This window comes from Gracilinanus agilis, chromosome 3, assembly GCF_016433145.1.
Source record: "Gracilinanus agilis isolate LMUSP501 chromosome 3, AgileGrace, whole genome shotgun sequence".
In the NCBI taxonomy this organism is placed as follows: Eukaryota; Metazoa; Chordata; class Mammalia; order Didelphimorphia; family Didelphidae; genus Gracilinanus; species Gracilinanus agilis.
The window spans coordinates 148123023-148143771 of record NC_058132.1 but is presented as its reverse complement, the minus strand read 5'-3'; the positions used below and the strand labels follow the sequence as shown (position 1 = coordinate 148143771).

Here is a 20749-nt window from a genome sequence, read left to right as displayed (position 1 = left end):
AAATGAGATAATAATATGTAAAGTGCTTAGCATAGTACCTGGAACCTATAGGTGCTTAATAAATTCTTGCCCCATTTCATCCTGTTCTTTTCAATGCAAAAGAATAGAGGCAAGAAATGAAATATCAGGCATGGAAAATATCAAATGACCACTTTGGCTGGAATGTAGAAGTGTATAAAGAGTGTCTCATCAGGATGATTATGAGGGGCTTTAAAGGCCAATTAGGAGTTTTCATTTTATCCTACAGATCACAGGAAACCAATAGAGCATCTTGAAGTAACAATTCAACTGTGCTTAAGGAATATAAATTTGGCAACTGTGTAAAAGGGGTACTGGACAAAGGAGAAAAGAAGCAACAAGGAGATCAGCTAAGAGATTATTGCCACAGTCTATGTAAAAGTAAAGAGAGTTTGAACTAAACGGTGCTTGTGGTATGAGAAAAGAGAAAGGGTCTGCTGGAAGGGATATTATGGAGACAGAATCTAAAAGATTTGGCAAAGGATTAGGTAGGTAAGAAGGGAGAGAAAGTGACCATTCCTGGGTTGTAAATCTGGGAGTCTGGACAAACAGTAGTGAAGTTAGGAAGATGGGATGGTTTGGAGACAAGGTAATTGGTTCAGTTTTACACATGCTGAATCTGAGATGCCTTATGGAATGTCCAAGTGAAGATATATAACAGGCAGTTGGAGAAGCAGTAGTGGAGCTCAAGTGACACAGATTAGGATGTGATAATAATAGGTGGAGATGATAATTTAATTTAATCTAGAGAAGATGATGAGAGCTGCTACATTAGAGAGAGAAGAGAGGAACAAAGGCAGAGACCTGTGGAACACCTAAGCCTAAGAGTCATGGGTTATAGGCCCATAAGTCAGATGGCTAAGAAGAGTATTTTTAAAAATGTGGTGGTCAACAGTGTCAAATGCTGCAGAGAGGTTAAAAAAGGATAAACACCGAGAAAAGGCCACTAAATTTAGTAATTAGGAGATTGATGACCTGTACAGAGTGGCCTCATATGGTGAGGACTGAAACCAGACAGCATGAGGTAGTGGCACACTAAAATATGGAGGCAGAAAGGCAAACTGCTTTCATGGCAATGACCCTTCTCTCATTCAAAGGACCTTACACAGCACTTCAAAAACACTCTATGTTTTACTCATAGTTACTGAAGGATGTCGTCTCCTCTAAACTGTAGGCTGTATGGAAACAGGGACTATCTCTTATCCAAATTCTGGCTCTTCCTTGGTGTGTATCATAGTATTCAATACACAGAAGGTGCATAATAAAGTTTAATGAATTAAAAACTGACTAAATTTACCTGTGGCTCTCACTACCTTATACCTGAATGGTTTCCTAACTGGACTCTTTACTTCAAGTCTCTACCCACTCCAATCTATCCTCCATACAGTTGTCAAAGTGTTTCTCCTAAAGCATAGAGGTGCCCATGTCAATTCCCTAACTCAATAAACTCCAGAGGTCCTCTATTGCTTCTAGGATCAAATATTATTTTGCTTAATTTTTAGAATATTTCATAAATTGGCCCAAATCTACCAAGCCTCACTATACATTATTACTCTGCTCATAATATATTATTACACTCTGAGATTCAGCCAAACTGGCCCTATGTCCTTTACATATAACATTCCAGGCATTTACAATGGCCATCTCTCATGTACTCTGGCTCCTGTTTACTACAAACTCAGAGAAGACAAAGACTCAGGGGCAGCTAGCTGATTCAGTGGATTGAGAGTTAGGCCTAGAGACAGGGGGTTCTGAGTTTGAATATGGCCTTAAACACTTCCTAGCTGTGTGACTCTAGGTCATTGCTATTCCTTACCACTCTTCTGCTTTGGAACCAATACACAGTATTAATTCTAAGATGGAATTAAAAAAAAAAAAAAAAAGACAAAGCTTAGGCACTTCCTTCTGCTCCCCCCAAATGCAAATGCCTTCCCTTTTAAACTACACTGGATTTATTATTCTTATTTGTCTTACATATGTTTATACATAAATTTATTGTTTCTCCCTTAGAATATAAGGGAGAGAGTATATAATACAGTAGAGACTATTTCATTTCTTTGAATTTGTATTCCTACTGCCTAGCAATGTGCTTAACCCATAGACTGATTTAATATTATAGTCAAAGATGATTTCTATACACAATTTTATTTTACAAGTATATATAAAGTGCCTACTCTGTATCTAGCCATTTCCAGAGGACATAAAAGATCTTGTTCCTCTCCTTGAAATATATTTTTGAAATAGCCATTTACACTGTGCTATACATATATTATCTGATTTGGTCATCAAGAGAACATCATATGATGAGAGGTATATTATTACAATTTTCATTTTAAAGACAAAACTCGTAGCTGACAAATATATATTGTTTTAAGGTTTACAAGGTGCTTTTGAAATGTCATCTTCCTAAGGCATGGAACTGACTCCTTTATTCTAAAACCTTCAGTGGTCCCTGATTCTTTTTAATACAGAAAAGAAACACTCTACCTCGTATTTAAGGACTTCCACAGTCTGGCTTGTCTACTTTCTGGGAATTATTTCCTGCTTTCTATGTTCAAGTCAAACATGACTGACTCCTACCTGTAGGCATTCTCACAAATCAAACTCCATGCCTGGCCCTGGAATAAATTCCCCTTTCATTTAGACCTTTCACAATCCACATGAGGTACTGACCTCCTCCATGAACTATAACCTAATTCCTTCACCCTGAATTCTAAAGTGACTTGTCCCCCCATCAACTTCCATATAAGTTGTATACCAAACTGAATGCAAACTGCTTGACATAGGGACCATTTAGTTTTCATCTCAGTACAGCACATTTTATACACAATACATTGCATACAGTAGATGCTTAATGAATGTTTGATGAATAAAATTATTTTCTATGATCCTCATAACAACACCCAGGTATATTATTTTGTCTTGTTTTAACAGGACTTGAAATTTTGTCCACATTTTCTTTCACAAGCCTATAAAATTTCAAATTAGCCTTTGGCATCTAAGTCCTTTTCTGTTCTTAAAATGGACAGGTCAATGTGTACTAGACTATAAAGCTTTTCTTCAAATTTGTTAAAATAATGGCAAATAAATTTCTAAGCCAGTTCTTCCCTCTGCCCTTCAAAAATCTGTGCTTTTCATGGATTCTGTCATATGAAATGACTGCATATTATTCATATTTCCTTCCAATAATATTAGAGACAGTTTCAAAAATGGGTGCATAAGGCCTTCAAAATTCTATTAAAATAAAAGTTGATATACCAAATTCTTTCTCTGTTTTATAATTCATGTTTTAGCAGAGTTCTAGAAATTGAGTTGCCTTGTTGAGGAATACTTGTAATTCTCTCAGTATTCCTCTTCCTTTCTAATCTGATATAGTCTTAATTCCTACCTCAAACAAATCATTTAGATTTTATTTTCTGATTACTGTAACATTAGATTATTTGATCATGGGTCAAACAATTTGTATAGTGCCAAAGGCCTTAAATAGATAAGGCTGAAGATATACATCTTGAAAAACCATCATAGCTCTGGGCACTTTTTATCACTCCTCTATCCCTCAACACACCTTAAACAAACAAACAAAAAACAAAGAATCTAAGCACTAAGACCATGCTTCCATAAACTTTTAGTATTATATAACCTCAAATATTCCTACATCAGATAGGAATATAAGATAAGTCTACCCAGATAATACACTAATTTTTATATTTTTGGCAATTCAGACAAATTTGAAGACTAAATATCCAAATTGTCACAAATTTTATATATTAAGAAACTCAATTTCTTAAACTAAGAAAATTTAGGAGCATTTAAAAAAAATCAAATCTAGAAAATAAAAAGCAGATAAGCCCCTAGTTTATATTTACAAGCACTTCAGAATAGAAAAACAAAAATCAAGATAAGGGATGTTAATTATATTAACGTTTCATTAATCTAAACTTCTTTAATATAGATTTGACAGAATATGGGTTCAGGATTTGAATATTTAGACTACACACCATGTACACTTTGAACATATCGCCTTTCTGCCTCAGATATCCAAGTGCTATAGATATTTTTTAAAAGCAATTATGCTATCATCCCATTAAAAATTATCAGTTCCTTTGTGCCTTTTCTCTCAGAACCAAATGTCAATGAGTTTATTAGAATTTTGATGGGGCTTTATACATTTTTTAAAAAGATAAAAAAACTCACTGGAAACTATGAGTAGGATTCTAAATAATTACTTAAATAGAAACTTGGTTCTTTGGAGAAATTTGATATATGGAAGCTATCTTCTTACTATTTTTATAATTTCTAAGTGCCCCTAAGTTAAATGAAATAGATGCCCAGATCTCCAAAGTAAGCCATGAATGATTAAAACAGTTAAAAGAAATAGGAAGTTTTGTTAATGCAACTCATTAAAAAAAATACACCATTAGGTATTTAACATAATCACAAAGTAATTTCTTTTTTTGCTTTTAGGAAAGTCTTTACTAATAACTAAACTATAAAGTAAAAGCTAATTTTAAGCAATAGGAAATTATGTGAAAATAATGAGAAAATATCAATTACTTATATCATTATTAAATTGAATTAATCTAGCAACTAAATTATAAATGCTACTGTTTCATGAAGTCCAGCATCAACTACTCAGTTAAATTTGTTTAGTTTAATTACAAAGTGAGGAAATTCCTAAGAATATCCTTAACATTTAGCATATTTTTATGCAATATAAGTTGAACTTTATAGCTGTCATTAAATCATACTACCTAAGGAGATCAGCATCCAAATCTGAGTAGGATGTTAACATGGCAAGGAATCCAATTATAATGGTATTATTTTCAGATAATTCTAAACTTTGCATTTCTAAAAAAGAAGCACTTTATCTTATACTATCAAACTAGTACCTATTTAGAAGCATTTCATAAAGAAATCATAGCTGAAGTCTGATTCAACAATTGAGAACTCTATTAAACAGTAGGCGACTAAAATTTTAGAGAAACTTACTAACATTTAAGTATAAATATTTTATTAAATTTAATCAAATACTAGATAATCTCAAAATTGAAGCTCTAAAAATATATTTCCATGTATTGATCTAGCTTCAAACTGTAATCTCAGAAGTCAATTTGTAAATGAATTTGAGGTTACAATATATAAAAGAACTTGCATGCCATAAGACTTGTGCATGAAAACAAAGGAGGCTAAAAGCCACTGAGTCCTCATTTAAAATATATCTTCATTTTCCAAAATAGTCCAAGTGAAAAATCCAAGTAGCAACCCCAAACTTTTAGAGTAATTTACTCACCACTTCTTCCAATGCAGCACTTCGCCCAAAAGAACAAGTGAGATGTGTGAGGCAGTTAACAAAGGAGGAGAAGAGTTCATTTGGAATGGCAGTTAAAATATTTCGAGGGAACACAGTTATCAAATTGCTGATAATGCTGGAGATCCCCACAGCTTCAGAGTCTTCTATTTCAATTCTATAGATCAAAGATATATTTATTATTGAGGAGAAAAGAAGGGTTAACTCACACTAACCATCTATTCATTTTCAAAGATCAATGCAACTATTTCAGGTTAGCCATCAATGCTGATACGTTTTAAAATGTCAAGGGAAAAGAAAAAAGTCACCTGTTACTTATTTCTTTGCTAACTGAAAAAAATAAAAACAAAAAAGGACTTAAAATCAACATTATGTTAAAAGAGGCAAGTAAGTACACATACCCGTTGATGGTATTCAGTAATCCCTCAATGAAATGTGCCAGGTAATCCACTTGTGAACCTTCATCGGGAAAGATGGGTCCATGAAGAGAGGCTAACTGGGCTAGGCACTGGAGTGAATCTTGTGCCATATCTGAATCTTCTCTGATTTTACGATGTACCTGTAAGAAAGAGTCACTGCCAATTCATAAAAATAAATTCTCTTTATCAAATTACATGTCCACCTCTCCAAACAAGAGCTCACACTAGCTGTTTATTTTTAAACAAAGTATTAAATATTATTTTATCCTTTAGTGTACTAACTTCATAAGCCATGTTATGATTTTAAATATCCCCAAACTAACTATTCACTGAGTGCTACCTACATTTTGAAAATTTAACTGTCTACAGCATGTTATGTCTTAAAGAGAGAAACAGATGCCAGCCAGTCAGACATACTGCTCCTTCTAAAAACAGCAATAACGACAGTCATCTGTATTATGCTAACTATGCCTAGGCTACAGTCTTGCTAAAGTTAGTCATCAAGTTCAATCAAGAGTATATGGATGCTCCTTTAGTAGAAGTAAACAGTGAAGATACAAAAAGCAAATGCACTGCAATCCCTAGAAATTCATTCATTTGTACAAAATTTTACAACTACTTATAATTTTCTCTTTCCTCTGAATTCACGTTTGTCTCTACTACATTTTCACTTTTTAGGAATATTTAAGTGTAAATCCATTTCAAAAGCCTGTCTATGTTTTATTTCAGTCATGCAGCACTGCTTCAAAACATCTACTACAGAGCTATAGAGATTATATTTATGCTAGATAAACAGTACTGTTAATATTTTCAGGTAAATCTTAAAGAAATATTTCATCTGTCACATGATATAGTTAATGTTACAAAATAAAGTATTCTTTGTATAGATGGCTTAATATGGATGAAGTTAACACAAAAGTACTAACTTTTTAAGAATGAGTTAGAAACTGACTATACTTTACTTACATTGATGATAAAAATGGTCATGTTTCAGTTTTTGCAAAATGTCAAAATTTTGCAAGAGATTAGGTTAGTCTTTCCCTTCTTTAAACTGTTCTTACTGTCTGTATCATAGCTTGTCACCTGACTATTCTATATGTTTAATGTATTTCATTTAAATTCTCCAACTATGCTCTAAATTCCTTAAGGCAGGTACTATATTTTATACTTACTTTTTGTATCTCCTAGGATAACCTAGTAGCACAGTGCTGGGCACATATTGGTTGCTCAACAAATACTTGATGACTGACACCATCTTTTATCTTTGAGCTTCTTTCAGGTTATAGTTATTAAACATACAAATACTTTAAAAACTCAAACATATTTGCAAGTTTTTAGTTTTTAATAATTATTTTCCTACTCTTGCGCATTAAAAAAATCATTTTGTTCTAGAAATGGAAATGTCTTTCAAATACATTCTATGGCATCTAATGTTGGCTATGGACGGGTCTTATCCATTACTACACAAAAATTAATATACAGGCAGTTTCCAAATAGTAAATAAGTTGTATTCCAGAGGTTTGTTCCTAAGTTGGTTGTTTGGAACTCAGTGTGCAGCATTTTTAGTTGCTATATCAGCTAGACATGTAAGAGCATAGATAAATATCTATGGGCTAGCACAGGAACCCAATTACATTTATAACATTGTTTCTATGGGAAAATGTATTCCAAGTTCTAAATTAGAACCTGAATACAATGAATACATCCCTTGGTTTCTCCCACCCTCACTTTATACTGCCACTGAATATTCTCCTTAACTCTCCCATTCTTGCTTTCCAATACCACTTCTGGTTAAGGTGGCTGGTAAAGAAAATCATTCAAGGTGAAGGAAAGCTACAATCCACTATAACAGTAGTTGTAATTCAAACATAAGGGATATTGCAATTTCTGGGTTGTAAGCACAATATATGATTATAAAGTTAGCTCAAATTAAATGCATAAAAGACATTTGTGCAGAGCTTTAAAGTTCACAAATCTATCTATCTATGTATCTCTCTATCACCTCACAACAATCCTGTAAAGCAGTTACTATTTTATAAATAAGGAAACAGAGCCTCAGAGTTCATGGGACTTATGCTGGACTAGTCTCATAATTCTGAAGTGTCAGAGGTGAGATCTGAGGTAAAGTTCTCTTAGTTTTTTTCAATGGTCCACTTTCATTGTAAAGGGCAAAGGGGAAGGAGTTAAGGGAGGAATGCATGATTCTTGGGAATTTCTGAGCTTTGCATGACAAAGAATAGAAGCACTACGTGATTATTTTTATTTTCAAGTTAAAATATAATAAAACCATATTCAGAAACTAAATATTAGTTCCTTTGGAATAACAGTGTATGTACCCCTACCTACGGAAACAATTATGTCTAGTTGAACACTAAATTAGGTAACAATGCAATTTTTTGTGCTCAGATCAACATGATAAAAACCATTTAAAATACATCTTAAAGCAAAATTTAATAACTAATCACAGATATGTCAATATGGCTTTGTAACAAAGAGTTAACTTCCAAACTCTAAAGTTATTTGCATGAGGCAGTTCACAGCTGACAGTTGCAGCTGCTTGGTTTGTCTAGACAGCTGTTCAGATTTGGTATAGCTGTTCTGAGTTCTGCCAGCAAGTTTTTTACCTTTTCAAAAACTGCTGGAACAGTATCTACTTTCAATCAGTGAAATAAATCTTTATAAAGATATAAACTTAACTATATCTCAAAATAATTTACTTCAGCTGAAGCAGGCAACTGTATTCAAGATTTATTTCTTAACAATGTTTTCAGCATATTATTTCTATGATTTGCAAATAAAAATACAAACTGAATTATGTTCAATCTAAAAGTAACAAAAATGTCTATTTACACATATGTATACATAAAAAATTCATTTCAACAGCTGCTTACTATATACTAGATATAATCACAAGACTTCTTTCTTTTTTTTTTTTACCCCTAATATCCCATATCTCAACAAAAAGAAATATTCACAAGAAAAAAATAAAATCTTGCAAACTATAAGTAGGGAAATATCTTGATCTTTAATTGTACATTTTGGCAGTAATTATCCAATTTATACTTTTATATTACAATGCAAATTAGCTGGAAAAATGCATTTTCAACTGTTATGCTTCAATGAGGATGGCAAATACTGAAATGCAGTGTTTATTTGATATTTGCAGAGTGCAATACACAGGCCTATTTAAAACAGAAATAGTTAACATGAAATTACTCAATAATTAAATTAATAATTAAAACTTGAAACATTCATGAAACATATAATATCCCTAAATGGTTATGGAAAAAAACAAACTTCAAACATTAAAATTTATCCTACCTTTTAACTTTAAGAAAAATCCAAAAGCAATTACTGTTTTCAGTGGAACTTCTCTGTAGTCCTTATTATTAAAAATGAAGAATTAGACTTACTGTAAAGAAAAGATCCATAACTCTGCTGTCCAAGAGGGTCTCACGCCAGGACTCTGTTGGCTTCAGCATCACATTTTGTGAGGATTCAAACATAGCTATATAATGTCTACCCAGTTATTTGGTGTCAAGGTCAACAATAACATTCTTACTTTGTTTAAAAAATATGTATATCCTGGATACAACAGGATCCATTCTGAAAGAATGTAATGGAAACAGTTTAAGCCTCTTCACATACACTGCATAATTCATGCATGAGGCCAAGGAATAAAAGGTATTAAGTACTGGAAAAAAGAATGCTATAGGCATGTAAGATAACAGTTTGATCATAATTATGTGACATACCAAAGGGATAAATTCACTTTTGATAACCAGGATGCCTAATGTGCAAGGAACAAAAGGCGGAACACCAAATGCAATTAATAGGTGTCAAAATTTACACAAGAAGGGAAATAATTTTCTGCAAGTTTTTCCTGGCCATTTTTAACAGGTTTTATGACAAGCTTATAACACATGAAATGTATATCTCTCTTACTCAGGCTGCAAGAAGCATTTGATCAAATGAATCATGCGAATAATACACTATAAAAGACAAGAATAAATCAAAAATATATATATATATCATTATAGGAAATCCATTTCATTTGTTTTACTTCTAAATTAATCAAAAAGAATTAAGACAAAAAATATTCTATTAGTGCATCCAGCAATGCAAAGAACCTTGAAAACTTAATCCATGGTATTCAGTAACATTATTATATGTTTATTTATAATAAATAAAAATAAATTTCTGGCAAATATAAATTGACTGTAGAAAATTAATGGGCATTCCCAAAGAGAATTTGCCTGATAACATTTTTATAATTAGCTAAGCTACTTTAAGAAAGGATTATGATTTGGGAAGAGTTTGACCATGATCTATATATCCAGTATCTGGATATGATGACCTAATGTTCCAATATAAGATTAAAAATAAGGCAACCTTCAGATCATTCAGAAAAACTTAAAAATTTCCTCAACAGTTATCCAAATTACTACTTGTAAAAACAAGATATCAAATCAAGGAATCTGCTAACATTTTAAATCATGACATAATTATAAAAGCAGAAAACAATATTAGTGAAAACTATTTGAAATGCTAGAATTTTGGGCTAAGCAGGGCTGTTTATTCTGTTGTTTTCTGGCATCTCTATCATGTGTCTGGTCCTACATGGGAGAAAAATACTTTAAAACTTGAAAGAACACTTCTTGGTTTTCATACAGAAAAAAAAAGTCAATAATTTCAGTAGGATTAGTATAATTATCTATCAGTACAGGTCCCGGTGAATTTGAATTTTACTGTTCCTTCCATACTTGTGCCCTCTAGTGGAAGTGCTCTGAAATGACCAAAAATTGAAGAAAAGAGGTAGGAGGCAAAGCTAGAAGTCTAAACCAGTGATGGGCAAAACTAAGGCTCACAGGCCAGATACAGCCTCCTGAAATGTTCTATTTGGTTGCATGAAATTATTCCTAATCTGGCGAATACAATACAATGAAACTTCAAAAGAGTTGCCTTAGAAACAGACTGACAGATGAGCATTTCCTTTCCTTTGGCCGCCAATTTAAAAAGTTTGCCCATCACTGGTCTAAAACATTTAAAAAATATAACAACCCAGCTATTCCTGATCTACATCATTAACTATATATATACAATCAAGGTTTATAACAAGATATCACCATAAGAATAATGGTATTGAGATAATGATGTCAATTCCACTTTTCAAGAAAAAAGTTCTAGATCATTAAAAGCACTTTGCAATCAAGCAAATACAATCTAATTCATTCTATGGAGCTGTGAAAGATGGAATTGAGTTATGGGCAGGTCACTCAAAAAAAATGAGGAAGGAAGGAGGAGAAGAAGGGAAGGAGGGAGGGAGGGAGGGAGGAAGGAAAGTTAGGAAAGTACAATCATGTGGTATTCAAAGGTATCAAAGACCTTTTTGATGAACAAAGAGAGGGTCAGTAGGGAGAGCAAAGAACAACAAACAGAACCTGAGTATTAAAGTGGTACTTATATAAAACCTCAATCTAGCACATGGAGTAAGTAGCTCTTCTCTGATGGATTTATGAGACAACAGGGACAAGAATGTCACAGGTAAGAAGATACAGAGGGGGGAAAGCTGCCCGGCTGGACAAAGCTTCCACATGACTAAGATCACATACTCAATGAAGTATCTTCTCATATCCTGTCTTATAACTTTGTTTTAGTTGAAGGCTACTTTCCGTCCCTCATTTGTAGCATTAAGAATTTAGAAACATTTATTATAAAAATGATACCTTAAGTGAATTGAATGCAAGATCCAAGTAAAAATAATCTTTTTTACTTATTTTCAGCTTTTTCACCTCCTAAAATAATAAGATTGACTCCTCGAGCTGGTAAGAGCTTTGCAACTGAAAAAACACAGAATGCTATGAAAGCAAATTACTTCTAACATGTTCACACCACTTATTATCTGTCCTTTCATTCAATTTAGAGCAGGATTGCTGGGCAGTCATTTATCAAGCATTTATTACATGCCAGGCAGAGTTTGAAGCTTTAGGGATACAACAAAAGTGAAGCGGACACAACATGTAAAAACAATAAACAGGAACATACAAGATATATAGAGTGGCTAGAAGGTCATCTGAATGGGGGACATTAGCAGTGGGAAGAATGGGAAAGGCCTATTACAGAAAGTAGGCTTTGAGCCAGATCCTGAAGGAATTTGGGGGAACTAAGAGGCAGAGGTAAGTGGAGTAAAGCATTTCAGCTTCACTGGCAGATAATCAATGAAAGGTATAGATATGGGAGATAAAAGAGTCTTAGATTCAAAGAATACAAGAAGATCAGTATAAACTGGATTATAATGAAGAGAATAAAGTGTTAGAAATGTAGAAAAGGGGAACAACTAGGTGGCTCAGTGGATTGAGAGACAGGCCCAGAGAGGAGGTCCTGGGTTCAAATTTGGCACCAGACACTTCCTACCTATGTGTCCCTGGGTAAGTTACTTAACCCCATTGTCTGGCCTTTACCACTCTTTTGCCTTGGAAACAATATACAGTATTGATTCTAAGGAGGGAGGTAAGGGTTTAAAAAAAAGTAAAGAAAGAAAATATAGGAAAGGGTTAGTTTATGGTCTTAAATGCCACCAGGAATTTAAATTTGATCCTGGAGGTAATAAGCAGCCTCTGTAATTCGCTGAGCAAGAGGATGATATGATCAAGCCTAAAAAAAAGTCATTTCAGCAACTGAGTGGAGAATAAACTAGAGTAAGAAAAGACTTGAGGAAGGGAGACCAACTAGCAGGTTATGGCAATAGTCGAGGCATGAGTTCATGATCCTGGGAAGTGGCTATGTGAGTAGAGAAAAAGGGTCATACATATAAGATATTTTGAAGGTAGAAATCACAACTTTGGTGATGGATTGGATATGTAGTGAGAGATCAAGTGAGAAGTCAAGTATGACACCATCTTCAATAGTAATAAGGAAATTCATAAGTGGACGAGAGTTGAGGATGAGAGTGGGAAATATGTAATCATATGTTTGTGGATATGTTGAGTTTAAAGTATTTATGAGACCTTATAGTTCAGGAGATACAAGAAGTAGTAGTTGTAGTTCAGAATACATAGGAGAGTTGGATATTTAGATCTGGAAATTACCTGTGTAGAAATATTAACTGAACCCAGAGAAACTGATAAAACAAGACAGTGAAGATCAAAAGGCAAAAAGCCCCAAGAAAGATACCTAAAAGATGCCTATGATTAGAGAGCAAGATAAGGATAAAGAACCAGCAAAGGAGACTGAGAAGGAGCAGTTGGATAGATAGGAGAGTCAAAACAGTAGCATCACCAAAACCTTGAGAAGAAATAATACTAAGAGGAGATTAGAATTCCTAGAATATCAAAGGCTGCAAAAGAGATCCAGAAGGATAAGTTCTAAGAAAAGTTAAGATTTGGCAATTAAGAGATCATTGAGGGGGCAGCTGGGTAGCTCAGTGGAGTGAGAGTCAGGCCTAGAGACAGGAGGTCCTAGGTTCAAACCCGGCCTCAGCCACTTCCCAGCTGTGTGACCCTGGGCAAGTCACTTGACCCCCCATTGCCCACCCTTACCAATCTTCCACCTATGAGACAATACACCGAAGTACAAGGGTTTATTTAAAAAAAAAAAAAAAAAAAAAAAAAAGAGAGATCATTGAGTACTTTGAAGAGTCCAGATTTAAATGAACAAGTTCAAAAGCAAGACTTCAGAGAAATAGATCTTATATAGAAGGCTACTCTAAAAAAATAATCATCCAGGTAGTAATTATTTTCCTTATTTTCATCTCTATAACTATTTATCCATGTGTGTAAGCACTGGTATATAAGCTTCACTAAAAAGGCCCAGTATCTTCCCTCTAGGTTAGGAATTCTTAACCAGGGGTATAGACTCAGACAAATTTCAGGGAGCTAGTGAGCTTAGATGGATGGAAAAATTACATCTTTACTTTCATTAACCTAGGATGGTGATGGCAAACCTATGACGTGTGTCACTGACACACGTAGCCATTTTCAAGACATGCAGCCGCATTACAGAGAAGTATGGGACCTCATGCTGAGGATGAAACATTTCCTGTCATGTAGTGTAGATACTCTGTGCACTATAGATGACAATTCTACCTATATTAATTTACCTGTTTTGGTTTATTAAATACAGTTATATATTACAATTATACATGTTTGTTATTTAAATTATAAATATCATGAAATTATGGTTTTTTTCTCAAAGTGACACACCACCTGAGTTATCCTCAGTTTTTTGGCGAATTCTGACACAGCAAATTCAAAGGGTTGCCCATCACTGACCTAAGAGGCTAGGTGGCTACCGAGCCTATAACACTGGCCTTCAAATGCAATTTTAGACATTAACCAGGTGACCTTAGTAACTCATTTCATCTCTGTGGGACTCAATTTCCTCCTTTGTAAAATGTGAGTAACAGTACCCATTTCCTAAGGTTGAGAGAGGACCAAATGAGTTAATATTTGTAAAACACTTAGTAGCACAGTGTCTGGTATACAAATGCTGTCCTTAATAAATGCTTGTTCCATTCTCACTACCCTCTAATTAAAATTTAGCATTTTCTTCAATTATTCAAAAATTATTCTCAGAAAGGGCTCATAGGCTTCACCAAATTGCTAAAGGGGTCCATTACACAAGTACGTTAAGAACTTCTATATAGTAGGTGTTAATAGTCAGACATATTTTAAGGGGTTATTCACAGGACTTTCAGTGGGACCTTTATTTTTACACCTAACATATTACACTTATCAATGATGCTTCAGACAACACAAGGTACAAGACAATAACTGTTTGCCTTTACTAAATCAATCAAAATAAAAATGTTTCATTAGATGTACTACATTCTGGTTAGAAAGAGCCAAAAAGAAAAATTTGAATATTGTTAATACTGAACAATACAAAACAGTACTGTAAAAATCAATTCCAGCTCAAGGTCTGAAGAGTTCTCCTAGTCTATGACATTATTTTTTCCCAAAGGAAAAGATAAATATATTGGTATTAGTATTTTCTATCAGAACAACAGCTCATTTATACCTCAAAACTACTGGATTATATTAATAATGCAAGTATATAGCAGCCCAAAACATAACCTTTTAAAAATTCCCTAATCCTCTTTCCACCCCATTCTTTTTTTGTCTCTTATTCTGCATATGAACTCACTATGCCCACAATGAAGTTTTAAAAACTTTTCATAGCAAACCCTACCATCTCTACTCTCATTTCCCTTCCCATTTTTTCAAAACTCCTTCTTGTAAGTGACAAGAGTGAAATTAAAATGGCCTTTCTGTCATTATGGTTGCTCCTTATATAATCCCTAGCAAAAGTTCTGCTGCCTGAATTCTTAGCCAGCAAAACAAAAGCCGCCTTCTAATTGTCACATAACCTCAGGATAGAAGAACCAGCTTAGCCGCAACAAAGAATAATGACAAAGGAGAGGTAAGTTCCTTCTATAATACCTTAAAACCCCTAAAATTCTTTTATTATATATGTTAGTTTGGGGAGAGATTTATGCTATAAATATATGCTGCAGCAGCCTGTTTTAGAAACTACAAGTCTAGAAAAGGAAAAGTAGACTAGGAATCTTGAGGTATGGGACTCAGTCCTAGTTCTGCCACTGAAGGAACCTTGAATGAGTCTTATAAATTTTTTTGAGTCAGTTTCCTTACCTATAAAATGAGTATATATAACTAAAAAACAAAATGATATATTACAAGGATAAATGATGATAATACAATTGTGAACTGCTTCAAATATTTTTTTTAAGCTACTATGTAAAAATAAGAAATCACAAGTTTTTGTACAGACAAAACCAATGCTATCGAAATTAGAACGGAAGCAACAAGTTGGGAAAAAAATCTTTATAACAAAAAACTCAGACAAAGGTCCAATTACTCAAATATACAAGGAGCTAAATCAATTCTACAAAAAAAATCAAGCCATTCCCCAATCGATAAATGGGCAAGGGACATGAATAGGCAATTTTCAGATAAAGAAATCAATTAATAAGCACATGAGAAAATGTTCTAAATCTCTAATAATTAGAGAAATACAAATCAAAACAACTCTAAGGTATCACCTCACACCTAGCAGATTGGCTAAAATGACAGCAGGGGAGAATAATGAATGTTGGAGGGGATGTGGCAAAATTGGGACATTAATGCATTGCTGGTGGAGTTGTGAACTGATCCAACCATTCTGGATGGCAATTTGGAACTATTCTCAAAGGGCTTTAAAAGACATCTGCCTTTTGATCCAGCCATAGCACTGCTTGGTTTATACCCCAAGGAAATAATAAGGAAAAAGACTTGTTCAAAAATATTTATAGCTGCACTCTTTGTGGTAGCAAAGAATTGGAAAATGAGAGAAATGTTCTTCAATTGGGGAATGGCTGAACAAATTGTAGTATCTGTTGGTGATTCAATACTATTGTGCTGAAAAGAATGATGAACTGGAATGACCTCCAGGATTGATGCAGAGTGAAAGGAGCAGAACCAGGAGAACATTGTACACAGAGACTGATACACTGTGGTACAATTGAACATAATGGACTTCTCCACTGGCAGCAATGCAAGGATCCAGAGCAAGGCTGAGGGGCTTATGAGAAAGAAAACTAGCCACATTCAGAGGAAGAACTGTGGGAGGAGAAACACAGAAGGAAAACATTTGAGAGAAAGGAAAAGAACATTAAACATGTAACTATGGGAAAATATTCAAATTAAAAATAAAAAAATAAAATAAGGAATTACTACCAACAACAGTAATAGTTATTTAGGCAGCACTATATATTAGGGTTGGACGGAGTCAAGAAAACCTGGGTTAAAATCCCATCTTGACACTTCCTACCTGTGTGGCCATGGACAGGTCATTTAATCTGAGTTTCCAGCATTTCTGATGTGCTTAATAGACTGCAATCTACTTTAGTGTAAGGAGTTCCCACATCAACAGTTACTTATACTAGTAAAATTATAAATCTTTTTATGTAGTAGCATAACAATGTTATTAATATGAATTATAACAGCAATGACCATTTTAACCATGAACTAAAGAAACCCTCTTCCAAAATATAAGGACAGTTGAGACTAATAAACTATGCTCAGAAGACTTTTGTTATTCTACAAAAACTAAAAATAAGCCTGTCATCAAGAATGCTTGTTCTGGTAGCAATTGTGATAGAAATTAGAAAGAGTAAAAATAATGAAAAATAACTGATTTTATATTAATTACTATCTAACCGCTAGAAAAGTATTGAGCTACTCTGTTAAAGCAAAATTTTCTATCCTTATTAATGTTTTCTGCTATGAAAGGATTTGTGGCAATGATGATAATTCAATAAAGAAATCAATATTCTGATATAATGTCTACCAATCTAGCCTCAAAAAATTTTTTTCAAAAATAATTAGCACAACTTTATAGCCAAATACAGAATCGTTTCTACCATTACCTCTATCAGTAAAAGAAACAGTAGCATTTTCTTTTTTCTGGTGTCACAGCTATAAATCCACTGCAACTTAATATCATGTGGGCCCAATCATCATAAATCTTTAGAGGAGGGGGAATTAGCAGGTGCAGTAGGTCTCACCTGCATATTTTCCAACTCTTTCCATGGATGAAGCTGACCTTACAGATCAAGGGTCTCTGATCTAGGTGAAAGCTTTTGTATCTCATTACCATCCTTTGATCCTTTTAGCTTTCCCCAGGAGATTAAGTTGTTTTTTTTTTTTAATGACCAAAACCAAATCTGATCCTCGGAAATAGAATGCCAATAAACAGCACAGTAATAGAACTGGAAAAAGAAACATTACAGAAGCAACATACCAGGGACGCTTGCCAAACATTCTTTGTGCAAAATAGGAATTCTATGGTATTGTCATTTACGACCAGCACTGCCAAAATCCTTAAGCATTTATGAACACCAGGTGAACTGAGATCTGAATGGTATTAACAGCACAAGCAAGTATTCAAGTAACTGAGAGAGGAAAGTCACATTGTGATGTATTTGCAAAAGCCTTAATATCACAGTCCTATTTCTATAGTACTATCTGTATATCAGAATTCAGTTATATTAAAGGCCCATATATGACCACCTGTGGATAGCTACATTTAAAACAAAGCAAAAAGCCACTTCCAAATTCTGAATTATTTAAAAACAAACTTTGATTCAGTGTTACATCTCTCTGTCTAAAATAAGAGGTAAGGGGCAGCTGGGTAGCTCAGTGGATTGAGAGCCAGGCCTAGAGACAGGAGGTCCTAGGTTCAAATGCAGCCTCAGACACTTCCCAGCTGTGTGACCCTGGGCAAGTCACTTGACCCCCATTGCCCACCCTTACCACTCTTCCACCAAGGAGACAATACACAGAAGTTAAGGGATTTAAAAAAAATGTAAATCAATCAATAAAATAAAATAAAATAAGAGGTAACCTAAAGGCATATTACATGATGGCAATACTTATCAATAACTGGATTTTCCTTATGATACAAATTTAAAAAGAGCACTCTCTGTCCTCTAGTGCTTAGGTGGCACAGTGGATACAGTATATGATTTGGAGACAGAAGATCTAGGTTCAAATACTGGCTCGGACTCTTTATTAGCTTTGTGGTTCAAGACAGTCACTTAACCTCTCAGTTTCAATTTTCTTATCTGTAAATGAGGATAACAGAATCTATCTCATGGGGTGGCTTTAAGAATCAAGTGAAATAAGATAAGCAAAATACTTTGTTAACCTTAAAAGAACTTTATAAATGTTAGCTATTTTTATTAAAACATAGAGAATAATGTTTCACTATGATTTAACAATTTAGTTTGCAAAGAAAGCACTTTGTTCACAATCACCCCGTGAAGTAAATAATCCATGTATTGTCCCCATTTTACAGATAAGTAATAATGTTCATTCTTCTAGTGATTTTTCCCTTACTCTCACCAGAAAGTGACAAGACTAGAATTTCAACCTCGGTCTTCTGAGAAGTATAGGGATATTTCTACCATGGCACATTGCTAATTCCTCTGGGAAGTCTTTCCTGATAGGCTCTTCCAATCCTCATCCAGCCACTTGGTTTTCTCTTCTCTTATAAATTATCCTACATTGCTTCATCTGAATCTCTCTTTTATCTCTATTGTGTTATTTCTTTCATCATGCATACATCCTAACCAGACCCACTTTGAAGAATGCTTACTCCTTGATAGCAAAGAATAGCATTTTTATCTTTCCCAGAATTTAGCACATAAAACAATTATGAAAGGATTAGGATGAAACCCCCTTCCCCCCCCAAAAAAAACCACAAAAAACAACCCAGTGTTAAAAGAACTTGACACATTAAAGTCTGATATAGTTTCTTTCATAAACAGCTTAATAAATCAGGTGTAAAAATCAAGTCTCAGCCCTCATTTCATTCAACTATATTATATGGAGAGAGATGCTTTCAAAAAAAAATAATAACATGGAGAATAGGATCACAACTGAATTAACAGCTAACATGCTATATGGTCACATATCCTTGAAATTTTTATCAGGGTTCAAGCATTAACTGGTTATGTTATTATTATGATGGAGGGACAAGATTAGGGAAGAAGAAAATTCAGTTTTGGACAAGTTGAGTTTGAGAAGCTTTGGGGGCATTCTAGAGGAGTGGCTAGCAGGCCATTATCAACATAAAATTCGAGTTCAGGAGAAAGATAAAAGCTAAATATAGAGATCTGAGAGTCTTCTGCTTGAGGATGATATCTGAATTCATGGGAATAACTGAGATAAGCGACCCAAGGGAAAAACCTTATCTCTGCTAAGTGGAAGATAAATGGTGACCCCAGAAGGGAGACTAAGAAGATACTGTTAAAGAGAAAGGAAGAGAAGTCTTAATTTGATAATTATGGCCCTCTCCAGGCAGGCTTGATCCTTCCAGGTAAAATTTCATTTTTAAGGGGTAGCTAAGTAACTCAGGGGATAGAGAACCAGGCCTGGACATAGGAAGACAAAGGTTCAAATCTAGCCTCAGACACTCCCTAGTTGTGTGACCTTGAGCAAGTTATAATCACAACCTTATAGCCTAGACCTTACTGTTTTCTACCTTAGAAACAAAATTAAGTATCAATTCTAAGACTGAAAGTAAGAATTTTAAAGGAAAAAAAATTTTCTATTCTTTGTCAACACAAGCAGGAAATAACTGAAGACGATGGGAATATTAAGGAGCAAGTAGTCACGCCCATCTTAAATTTGTGATAATAGAAAATCCAGGAATAGCCTGACATGCATTCTAAATTTGGGAAGAGCATATAGCAAAGATTTCTGAAAATGGACAGGCAATCTTATGAACTTAAAGTCTACACTGGAATTTATACCAGATGAGATAATTGGTTTGAAAGACTAAATTCTGAAGACACAAAGAATAACAATTCTGATGTGAAAGAAAAAGAGAAGTTCTTAAAAGACAGAGATAGATAGAGAAATATAGACAATGGAAACATGGATAGATAATGAAAGTTAAGAAACCGTAAGACTATTATATCAGGACAGCTAGACATTACAGTGGATAGAGGGCCAGGTTTGGAGTCAGGAAGACTCATCCTCTTGAATTCAAAATATGTGGTTAACTATATCCAGACTTATTATCTAGATGGCATTTGATGACACTGCACTAGATATTTTGTCAAGTCCCTTCTAGTTCTAGGCCTATCAACCCCATAGCCAGATGAAAAGTGGCAGAATGGAATAGGGAGTTGTGTCATGGCTAGTATCATGCTCCACACATAGTCTCCTGACCTTGTCTGTTTAACGTTAAGTACCTCAATCAATCACTCAATAAGCCTTTATTAAGCACTAACTACAGGCCAGACACACAAAGACAAAATTTAAGTCAGTCCATTTGGACTCACTGATATCTAATAGCTGAAGTAAAGGGTGTCCCATCCTCAAGAGATGCCATAGACCACCTACTAACCCAACATGTATCTACTTAAGAATTCCTTCAACCTGATACCAGAAAGTGGTAATCCAGCCCTTGCTTGTAGACCTTGGGGGGGGGAGGGGGG

At 34.3% G+C, this 20749-nt stretch overlaps 1 protein-coding gene across 1 annotated transcript in view; it reads right to left on the bottom strand.

The window, feature by feature from the left end:
- XPO4 (exportin 4) overlaps positions 1–20749 on the bottom strand; it is a 137465-nt gene that overhangs the window by 44003 nt on the left and 72713 nt on the right. Inside the window, exons 6-8 of the mRNA XM_044668972.1 lie at positions 9159–9266; positions 5728–5885; positions 5309–5483 (exon numbers count right to left, since the gene is read on the bottom strand). Coding sequence (XP_044524907.1) covers positions 5309–5483; positions 5728–5885; positions 9159–9266 — 441 coding nt within the window. The remainder of the gene's footprint in view (positions 1–5308; positions 5484–5727; positions 5886–9158; positions 9267–20749) is intronic.